Raw genomic sequence first — 11,560 nt, forward strand, 5'->3', positions numbered from 1 at the left:
CCCTTGACCTAGTGCTGTTACCTTTGTAACATATTTAAGGATTTTTTAAAAAAAAAAATGGATAAAAAATTTGATAAAATAAGGCAGGTTAAAAAAATATTTAAAAAATAATATATTTTTAATTAAAAAATTATTATATTTTTAATTAAAAAATTATTATATTTAGCTAAGAATTTATTTTGAGGGTTGTTAATTAGTGTTTGTCTTTAGAATTAGTGACAAGTGCTAGTGTTTAGGTTTAGGTTTTGAAATAAAGAGTTATGATTTAGGATTAGAATATTGTTTAAGGATTGTATTTAAAATTAATTTGAAATTAAAATTAAAGTTAGTTTGTGATTTGATTTTTTCATCAAAATATTTATTCTTGATTATGTTTTTTTTATTATTATTAAATCAATGTTATTTTTTAAATAATTTTTTAACCCGTACTTATTTTGCCAAATCTTTGACCAAGTTTACAAGAATTATGGATATGGCGGTCTCAATCTTTCTCATTATAAATATATAAAGGATACAATATTCGTTATCAGGTGGGTGGTCAATTTCTTCACGCGTGTCGCCTAAGAAAAAAGCTAGCTGTGGGGTCATTTCCAAGTGATGATGATATTCCACGTAATTTTATAAGAAAAGGTGCGTCATTCGAATACAGAAACAATTTTCAATTTACATTTATTCATGGGATTATTCCTGATTTCTTCAAGGAATTCTCCTCGTTAAAAAATTATAAAGAAAGGAAGAGGAATCGTTGTATTTTAGAAATTTAATTTCAAGTTAGGTGGACTTATTTTTTTGTTTATTTTGTTGGTTGGAGTAATAGGATGGTTGTATTAAATGTGTGTTTGGCATGTGATGTATGATAATTTTTATTAAAAAATATATAAAATATTTTTATACACATGAGAATCATTGAAAAATATTAAAAAAATATTAATCTAATATATTTTTAATATAAAATAACTTTTAAAACACAAGTGAAAATACGAAAATAAAGAGATGGTGACGAGTATAGTTAAAGTTTTTCATTTCAAAAAATTTATTGAATTACTGGAATTATCTTCAAATTCCTGCACTTGAAATAGTTCTTGATGAATGCTTTTAAAATTATATTTTGAGGAATCCAAATTAAATCCAATTTGAATTTTATAGATCCAATGTCAAAATATGCTTTAAAGAATTTGAGCTGAAGACAAGTATTGATTATTCTTTATAAAATCCTTCACCCATGAGACGTACACATGCTTATAGCTAAATATACTGCATTAATTGACTTCTAAATAAATCCTAAACATTGAGAAATTGTCGATATTTATGTTATATATATAGCGTGTGTATCCCAGCTTGCAAATATTTTTGAAATTTTTTTCTTTTTCTAAAATTCTCTGAAATTATTCTGAAGAATTACTGAATTTTTTATTTTGAAAAATTCAAATCGAAAGATTTTTTAATAGTGATCGCATGTAGCTAAAACCAATCATTTATGCTACAATCGTGTGCTTTGCTTCTTCTTTTTTGTTTTTCTAAAGTCAAGTAGTGAGAATTGTGGTCAACCTTTATCGACCTTATATTTTTATTAAAATTAAACTTTAATTCATCCTTCTCTCTTTTTTTTTTCCCCTTTTCTGCTTTCACCTGGTTTCTTTATGTTTTTTTTTTAGTTTAATATGGGTGTCCGGGTCAGCTTGTGCGCACCTCGACTAATCTTACGGGCCCTGAAATTAACGACCATATAAGCCTCCAGCGACCATCATATGAGCAACCACGGGGCTCGAACCTGAGACCACAGAGGGAGCAAACCTCTTGGTCCCAAACTCTTACCACTGGATCACCACCTAGATGGTTGGTTTTTTTATGTTTTGAACAACACGGTAGTGATTTGATGGTATTCCTCTCAGTCATCAGTTTACCCCTTGATTTTATTTTCCATGTTCCTCTCTATTTCTTTTTTTATGTATGTTTATATAGTAGTACATAGTATTTTTTAAAAAATATATTAGGATAATTTTTTTAATTTTTAATATTAGCATGTTAAAATCATTGAAAAGCATAAAAAAAATTATTAATTTAATATTTTTTAAAATAAAATATACTTTTAAAAAGCATTAAAAAATAAAAGTCACGGAACTCCAATCCACCATTCCTATAATCTTTTTTTGAAAAATAATTCCTTATAATAAAAAAATATTGTTAATTAATGGCAGCAAGATAGTGCTAAAAAACATAGTTGAAATGATGTTTTTTAAAATTTTGATTTATTTTTTAAAAATATTTTTTATTATTTTAATATTCTAAAATTAAAAATAATTTTTTAAAAATAAAAATTATTTTAATATATTTTTAAATAAAAAATACTTTAAAAATCAATCATTTAAAAATAAGATATTTTTACTGTCATTGAATGGTGTTTTTAATATTTTTAAAGTATTTTAATGGAGTGCTATTAAAAATAAAAAAGATTATTTTAAATTATTATGTTATTTTTAATATATTTTAAAATAAAATAATATTTTTAAAAATAATATTTGTCATAATCTCGTATTGTTGTCTGGACAATGCAGTCAGTGCACACTTTACCAATCGTACTCTAATCTCCTGAGCCAATCATAATTCACAGTGGATCAAATCCTATCCTTCCTCGTCATCTCCCATCAGCATAAGGCAAACTGTCAATTTCTTGGTTTGTTTAATTTTTTTTTAAAAAAGCTCTTTTCCTTTTTTAAGTTTTTCTTTTAAATATTTTACGGAGAATGAAAAAACATGTTGATTTATTAGGAATGAGAGTGAATTTTTTTTTAAAAAAAACACGTAAAGATTATACTTATTTTTTTATAAAAAATCAAAATCAAAATCTATAACCATCATCTTAATCTTAATATTTTGTATTTGTATTATTATAATAGTAAAAATATTATATTTTCTAAATTATAAATTATTATAAAAAAGTTATACTGCTAACTAAAAAATATTTATATTAGATTTATAGTAAAAAATAAATTTATTTATAACACTGACTAAATATAAAAATATACAAAAATAATTGTAATCTTTTACATTGTTGAAAGAACAATATGCTTGTATATAAAAAGGAAAAAAATATTGTTAGTATTTTCTTTTATTTAAAAAATAATAAAAACTTGTAAAATAAAATCACAGCAGACTTCTAGAATATGCTTTTCAAACTTGACATGAAATATTGGATTTAAATAAAATGTTTTAATTTTTCCCCTTTTAATTTATTTTTTAAAAATATCACTTTGTTTTTAAATAATTCATTTCCTTCCTTTCAATTTTCTCTTTCGTCCCATACCAGGTTCTCTCTGGCATTTCTATCTTTGTTGGCACAGTAACTTCAAATTTATAATCACCATGCAAGAAAAACCCCTCTTTATCCTCGACTCATAAGCTGATTCTTGAAGTTTTTTCTTGGAAGATTGTCAAGAAGAGGAAGAAGACGTGGGGGTAGAGAGGTGTAGCTAGTTTGTCTTTGGTATATTGCTGAATGTATTTTTTAAAAATATTTTTTATTTTTTAAAAATATTAAAATGATATTTTTGATATTAACATATTAAAACAATAAAAAATATTTAAAAAAATCATCAATTTAATATTTTTTAAACCAGATGTATTTATGAAATGCACTAAAATGTAATTCTATACACAAAAATGTAATTCAAGTCAAGTCAATGTGATTTTTTAGTTCATTGGAAATATTCTTGGAGGTAAAGATGAGTTCTTGAAAATTTCTATAGATACATGATTTTTTTGTTTTTTTCCCCTAATAATTTGTTCTGAACAGTCTATGTTACAAATTAGGTTGCCTTTATTTTGTTGACTTAAAAAGTTAAAAGCACAGTTTTGACCAGAACAATTCTACCATCATTGGTAGTTATTGATTGGTGCTACCTTTTCCCGGCCTCTGGGCGCCTGCGTTTTTTTTATATATAATTATTATTAACATAAAAAGAAGCAAAAGTCACCGGGCCAAGAATAAAAGCTGAGAAAATTATCCAGATTATCGTTTATGAGAATTTTAAAAAATATTTTTGTATTATTTTTATGAACTAATTTTTTAAAAAATAAAAAATAAAAAATATATTATTTTAATATATTTTAATTAAAAATATTTTAAAAAACAATCACCAACACAATATAAAATGCCAAACATATTTATATAAAAAACATTATTAATAAATAAATAAGGTTTGAGTTTATTTATTGGATTTTCATAGCAGTATAAGATATTTTTAAAAAATATTTTTAATTTTAAAAATATTTTTTAATATTTTTTAATTTTTTAATATAAACACACCAAATCCTTCTAAAATATATAAAATATATCAATTTAATATATTTTTAAATAAAAAATAAATTATAACACAATAATAAACACTCTTTTACCGAGCTGTGGGGGCACCCTAGACTCAACCATTACCGACTCCCAGACATTTTGGACACAACCCTGGTTTGAACTTAACCATTGCTCGATCCTCACACGTCTTGGACACAGCCCTAGTTCAATCTCCCTACATCTCTGACGTACTTGTGTCGTGGGATTGAGTTTAATCAATTAAGTTTTTTTTCAAAATTTTTTTTTCCTAAAATGAATTCTTCATGCATTTTATAATTTTCCTTGTACCAAAAACAAATGATTATAAAAATCAATGAACAATTACATTTTTTTTCTGCCCCATCAATCCCGTCCCTCCATTGCAACCAGACTCTTCTGCACCGTCTATTTCCTTCTTGAGTTGGTACAATCGAATGATACACAGCGTGTGGCAAGAATGTGAAAGTCTACTTCCTTGCCAGACTGACATATTTCTTCAACAAACCAGTTTGCTTCGAGGATGTCTTTTCTGCAACCTCTTCTATGCCTGCCAACGAAACCTCACGCATTTCACTACAAATATTGTTGAACTACAAAGGGAAGGAAAAAAAAAACATGCATTCCCTGTAATTCAAGCATCCATGGAGTTTCAAAAATTTAACTAATCTAAGAATAGAGTTTCTGAATTAAATAACCGGTTAATTAATTAGTGTTAGTAATTTCATTCAATTTTTCCTAGTAATTTTAATTTTATTTTACTTTTTTATTTGTCATGTTTTGAATTTAATATATTTATTAAATTCATATTACCTTATTTCCTTGAAGATGACAAGGAAAAATATTTATTCTCTTGAGCATGTCCAAGAAAAAAGGATCATTCGAGTTTTTTAGAACATTAAAAATAGATTTAAAACCCTCTTTTGAGATTTAAGAAAATATCCATCTCCAAAATGCTAATATTTATACCAAAAATGCCCTACCAAGTTCAAATTTGGTTTTTGTTCTCACAATATTCCTTCGTTGATATTAATTTCAATGTTAGTTAACTAAAACTTTGTTTTTTTTAAAAAATCTATCGAGTAAATCATAATAAAACCATTGGAATATTGATAAATTATTTAGTTTTTTTTATAAATAATTTCATCAAATTTTATCCCGATGGATTGATCAGCTTTTTTCTTATTAACTAATATTAAAATCACAATATCAAAATAATTACAATATATACCCATATCTTGCACCTAGGTAAATGGCAGCATTGATTTAGTTCCTGGATTACTTGCTGTCCAAGTTCGATCAGCTGTGTTGTTCATACAGTCTGACACCATAGTATCATTGAATACTCACCATGGAGAGGATCATGGAGAATTGGCAATCAAATGAACTTTCGAATAGCAAATCTCAGCACCGATGTACTAGAAATTCAACCTGCTATCCAAAGTTCAATCAAACAATATGAAATTTCTTGAGTTTCGTATCAAGAGCTTCTATGCTTCCATAAATTATCTAAAATGTTAAAAAATAATATAAACTACGTTAAAAAATTTACTTTGACCGACGCTATTTTCTACTTTATTAATTAAAATGAGAGTTGTGAGATTTGAACTCATGATAACTTAGATTAATAAAGCTCTAATATCATATCAAAAAATTATCTAAATCTAAAAACTTAAGTTATTAGATGAAACTCTAAAATATTATTATAAAAGAAAGAGTAAATAATTCAATGACATGTTTAACGAAATGAACAAAAGTCTTGATGTGTCGTTATCAATCGTCCCCTAAAGCTGGACATGAGACATGGAAAAACAAGCCAATGCATTCTACCACAGATCTCATGAAAAACGTGCCAAGAAAACTCTTATTTTGACAAAAACCTCAAAAGTTTATCCAGAATCCACAGGCTCTCAAGTGAATGAAAGACTGCCCTTTCATTTTAACGGCCATCTTACATAATAAAGGGTGCAGGCCCACTTCCCCAAATGACCTCACGGTGGAAGCAAGCAGGATTCAACCCCAGGAGACGCACCAGTCGAGTCCTCGGTTTTCATGAAAAGACGACTCCATCCAGAAACTAAGCCCACAGGCAAGAGGTTATTGTCATCTAACTAAAAATGGCTGCAATACTTGGAGCTAATTCGTACAGCAAACCTAGTTTTCCTTGAGCAAGCACTAGATAATTATTGAATAAAAAAAAAGCAGCAGGAAAACAGACCACCTCCAAGACTCCACCCTTTTCAACTTTCCACAACTTGCAACTAGATGTATCAAAGATTCAAAATAAGTCGAAAGACATTTGCCTTATCAACTGTCACTTTCACAGTTTTGCACGCTTAACCAAAATTTACTTCTGGAATCTTTACTAGTTTATGCCATGAGAATTCACTCGTACCTTTGCTTTTCTCAGTACTGACATCTTCATTCCTTATTAAGATGTAAAATAGTCAACAAAAACTGTTCCAGCCTAGTGAAAGGACCATATCCAGCATACGGTGGTCTAAAAATGTCGGTGATCCCTTGGCAAAAAATTAATCTATTGGGAAAAAAAAGTTTAAATTCCATCAGTTTTAAAATCAGTTAAAATCCTATGGAAAGTTCTAGTTAAGGGCAATATAGCTATGTATTGCCAACTGATTTGCTCATTTTATATTGATGTTAACCCATCTTTGTGCAGAAAAAGACAGCTAAAATATCAAATAAATATTGTTTTGAAGAAATACTGAGCAAAGATGAAAATATTTTAAAAGGATACACCAAAAGCATAACACAACCTAGAGTTGTCGGTTCGTGTACACAACTATATGTATGTGATACTATAAGAGAGAGTAACATTTAGGCAGGATAATTACCATCAGCCGAAACTACATCAGGGGTGGTTCCCAAAGAACCCAATAAAGCAGGCTTCCTTAACCAGTACTGTCCGAACCTCTGCCTTGCATATTCCATGTAGTCAAAGTCAATTTCATTGACATGTTCCTGAAAAATCAAAACAGTTTCAGAGATCAACTCAGTGGTGAAGATACAGAATGCACGGATACAATTCCTAGAACTTCTGAATGACATGCACTCTATGTAGCCATAAGGCCTGCAGTTAAAACCAAAATGTAATTCATGTCCATGTTAAAAGCCATCGGACATATTTGAAGTAGTTGTCAGAATGTTTTAAGTTCAGATTTAAAAATTAAGGATAGGAAGGCATACCGATATTATCCCCCATAACCCCCAAAAAAGATGGCTTGCAAGCTTATACTTCTCAACATTTTCGATTAGCTGCTCCACTTCATTGTCGCTAGGTTGACCACCTGCATCAAAAACCAATGGTTTGACAAAGCAGTTATCATAAAAAGAATTTTTAATTTGAGGTTTTTAGATGAGTTGACATGCAATGCTCAGTCATGACTGCTTGATTTTATACAAATGAATCCAGTTTTGTCATCCAATATGAATGAGAGATTAAGAATTCAATAAATCACTAATAAAATACTCTGAGGAGATGAAAATTTCATGATATACGGCATGCAATTCAATTTGGGTTCTCATTAATGAAGATTGCCAAGCAAGAGCAGATTCTGGAAGTTAAGTATATTTGCTGTTCTAAATTAGTTTAGAATTGCAGGATAGACTTAGTGGCCAATGCAACTTGGTTATTAGACACCAGAGCAACTTGGTTATTCTAAATGATGATCGACAACTTTTCTCCTTTCAGACAACCGTAGTTTCAAGAGAAATATCACACTCGGTTCTTGGAAAATTATCAAAAATTTAACAAAAAAAGAAGGTTCTTCTACAACTATTGACATTCACAGCAACTAATCTGTTTGTATCTCATTAGACATCCCTGAAGTTAAAAAAGCTAAGGGTAATCGAGGTAAAAGATCAATACCTGATGAACTCAGATATACGCGGAGAAATCTTTGACGCTCATCCAAACCTAATATCAGGCTCAGAGATCAAGTAGATGCCTCGAGAATAAATGAATATGAAAGCAAAGAAACATTAAGGAAATCACTGTAGTGGTCACGCACCAGGGTATTTACTATAGTCCAAAATATGGGGCGTATCTGTATGATAGTCAGCAGTCATCTCACAGAAGTGGTTTGCTATATCAAAGGCGATAGGGTTGTAACTTGCATACTCATAGTCCTGGGAAACAGAACAGGCGTAAATCAACAACAAATAACTAATTCTGCATTAAGTAAAAGAAAAACATGGAAGAATCTATTCAAATCACATAATTGAAGGAAAGGAAATTTTCTATATTATCCAAATGTGCTAATATTATCTAAATCTGCATGACTAGAAAAACAAAAAAGGGAGTATAACATCTCAATCTGCTAACAGTTACATACAACCATTGATGGTCTTGCACAACAGAGAGCAAGTTAAGCCCAAGTCAAACCCACATCTGAAAAAAGGGAAAAAGGAGTGCAAGGCTTCATATTTCGCACTATCTTAATTAAGTAGAGCAAATAATAAATGGTCTTAAACATATTATGACTACAAAGTCTTAATCTGCCCAAAAGTTAGAGGGACAAGGATAATCTAAGCATATAGGCCGTTTGAGATCACTTTAAATTCATTTGACTATGCATTGACAAGATAAAGTTTGCAATGCATTAAAAATGCAAGTCACAGTTTAGCACGCACGAAGCAAACAGAGAAAGCATCAAGTACAGCCAAAAGGTCAAAGATAGGAAGAATACACATCAAAACCAGAAATCTAGAGAAAAAAGGAAAAGTAAGAATGCCCAAAACATGTTATTGGATTTTATGTAGAATACAGCATAGAATGCCAACAGGCAACATATCCATAAAACGCTTTAACTAGCAAATAAAAAGAGAACTTACAATTATAGTTATCACTCTTGTCTTTTCATCAATCATGATGTTGCCATATTGTAAATCATTGTGGCAAAACCCTATAGACCGATCTCCTGATAGTTCCTTTTCCAACAAGGAAATCTCCTCCTCGATAGAATCCAAGCGAAAGGGTTTAGCTTCTTCTGGAGTACACAAACGCTTTGCTGTTTCAAGCCAATTTCTGAAGAAGCAACAAAGAAAATAAATAATAGCAGCTATACTAAAAGCAAAGAATAAACAGAGAGGGTGACATGTGCAACCTTCATTTTCCTTTATAAAGAAAAGGGAATGAGCAAAGAAAAGAAAGCACACCGCAATCTATCCCACAGGGAGATATTCTTTGGACCTGGCATCTCAAGACCATGAAACTCCTTCATTTTAGCTGCTATGAGAGCAGACATATCAGGATCACGCAGATCAGAGGCCGATAGAGTCTGAAACTCGTATTTGAAAATGCAAGAAATGTTAGGTTCAGGAAGGGGAAAGTTGTAATTGAACATATTAACTTTTGATATAAGGAAATTAGAAAGGAAATTCAAACTATTTTTTTATCAACCAACACATTTTACTTCTGTTTATCCCAGGAAAAGATACACAATTTCAATAGTTAATTTAACCTGTCGGTATCTGAGCAGTTGAAACTAACAAACCCCATTTTCCAAATGTTTGGGATATTAAAAGTACATATTGGAGCTGTATAAGCTATCCAAAAAAAATGTTGTATTATATTCCTTTAAGACTGATCATTTAAATGCCTCAACTACCATTCTCTTAAATCAAGAGAACTCTTCAAGACAATTTGCATTTCAATATTCATAGTAATACAGGAAAAGGTGAACATCAAAGTACCCGTGCATGGATGAACTCTTCAATCCGTCCATTTGAGAACCGCCCTAGTAAACGAGGTCCCTGCCCTTGCTTTGAAATGAACTCAAACGTATGAATCTCATTTTCTCGATCAAAGAACACCTCCACACCTTCACCGTAGATCCTAACTAAAACCTTATGTGACACATTCTCTGTCTTCGTCGGCCACTTTATTTGGAAAACCTCATTGGTCATTGCACCCTTTAAAGGGATCACCTGCAACGAACTTGCATCAGCCACATCTTCCCACTTGGAGGCCAATGATTTCAAAATCTCCTTCGCCTCTCCTGGTATCCGATATTCTTTATTGTCCACAGGATTTTCTACGGCACCCATTACAACAAATCCACCAAAAAGTTGCACCCAACAAACCAAATTTCTTAATATAAAACCGAATCTGAAAGCAGCAGAGAAACCAAATTAACTTCCTTTTTTAAGATACATTTTCATCTAATCAAATCAACCCATACAGACATATGATGTATAGAACATTATTGACAGAAAAACAACAAAAAAGGACAAGCATTCCAACCAGACTTCCGTTCACACAAGCAATCGCTGACGCACGGAATTCAAGAAAACTTGTGCAAGAATTTAAGAAACAAAAAATAAAAGGCTGGTAATAATTTATTACCAACAATCAAAATTGGATCATCCTAATAACACATGCATGATCAGATCGAATCAAACCAAACCAAACCAAACATCTAACTAATTAATTGGTTATTTTAAATAATGAATCTAATAAACAATTAAACAAAATTAACTTTAATTGCCTGGCTTCAACAGATTGCTCTCTTTAATCTCATCTTTAACAAAAATGAGTGTTTCAATCAATCTGCAAAATCATTAATCATAAATCAATTGATTAACTTAATCCTCTTTTCAGTGATTTAATCATTGCCACGGCATATTATAATTAAATATAACACAATACGCGATCAAATCGAATCACATCAAATCTAACAAAACAGCAAACTAATTATTTAATTATGTTAAGTAAATGAATCTGACAAACAATTAAACAAACACAAGCGTCATGATTGCTTAGCAAAAAGAAAAAAGAAATCAATTAAAACAAAATTCACCTTTTAATCGATTATTTTCTTTTCTTTTCGTTTTCTTTCTTCTTAATGCTTGCGAACTGTGAGAACCGGAGAGAAAGGAAAAGAAAGAGGCTTGTACTCCAGCTACCTCAGCAGAGATAACCGGAGGTAAGGAGGAAGAAAGTGCCTTGTACTCTAATATTTCAGTTACGAATCAGCACCGTGCGGTTGAGCAAAATTGCGGGAGAATCAGAGGATGAGAGTGAGGGAGGATGGCTAATTGGTTTAAGATGCAAATGTAGATGTTCTTAGTGGAATATTGAATTTAAGACGTTGGATTATGCCGAGTCCCGGGGAGTTTGAAAAGGTCGCGGACAAAATAATCTTTGGATCGTTAGTTCAGAGGGAGCTGACGTGTGAGGTTTTTAGCGAGAATGAGAGTAATGATGAATTGATGAGAGAC

At 30.4% G+C, this 11,560-nt stretch overlaps 1 protein-coding gene across 14 annotated transcripts; it reads right to left on the reverse strand.

Moving 5' to 3' along the window:
* Positions 1 to 4,602: 4,602 nt before the first annotated feature.
* LOC7462805 (probable choline kinase 2) lies at positions 4,603 to 11,560 on the reverse strand. 14 transcript variants are annotated; one of them, XR_008058852.1, is made up of 11 exons: positions 11,140 to 11,557; positions 10,034 to 10,448; positions 9,497 to 9,618; positions 9,173 to 9,365; positions 8,350 to 8,467; positions 8,208 to 8,255; positions 7,526 to 7,626; positions 7,174 to 7,300; positions 6,717 to 6,857; positions 5,672 to 5,752; positions 4,603 to 4,871 (listed from the first exon to the last, which is right to left on the reverse strand). XR_008058852.1 is itself a non-coding variant. In XM_052451686.1 (9 exons), the coding sequence occupies exons 2-9, from the start codon at positions 10,385 to 10,387 to the stop codon at positions 4,792 to 4,794; spliced, it is 1,143 nt and encodes a 380-aa protein (XP_052307646.1). In that variant the 5' UTR covers positions 10,388 to 10,448; positions 11,140 to 11,560; the 3' UTR covers positions 4,603 to 4,791. The 14 variants fall into 14 exon arrangements, 5 of the variants coding, with proteins under 5 accessions (XP_052307646.1, XP_024454175.2, XP_024454176.2 ...); XR_008058853.1 differs by having other exon boundaries at positions 5,672 to 5,755; XR_008058854.1 differs by lacking the exon at positions 6,717 to 6,857 and having other exon boundaries at positions 11,140 to 11,559.

The sequence above is a fragment of the Populus trichocarpa genome, chromosome 3, assembly GCF_000002775.5.
Source record: "Populus trichocarpa isolate Nisqually-1 chromosome 3, P.trichocarpa_v4.1, whole genome shotgun sequence".
In the NCBI taxonomy this organism is placed as follows: Eukaryota; Viridiplantae; Streptophyta; class Magnoliopsida; order Malpighiales; family Salicaceae; genus Populus; species Populus trichocarpa.

Excerpts from the sequence above, each read along its gene's own strand:
- LOC7462805 (XM_052451686.1), bottom strand. The coding sequence starts at position 10,387 with ATGGGTGCCGTAGAAAATCCTGTGGACAATAAAGAATATCGGATACCA. Across the intron at positions 9,366-9,496 it reads TCCCTGTGGGATAGATTGCG|AAATTGGCTTGAAACAGCAA; the intron begins GTGTGCTTTCTT and ends TTGCTTCTTCAG. Across the intron at positions 8,256-8,349 it reads GGACTATAGTAAATACCCTG|GTTTGGATGAGCGTCAAAGA; the intron begins GTGCGTGACCAC and ends GCCTGATATTAG.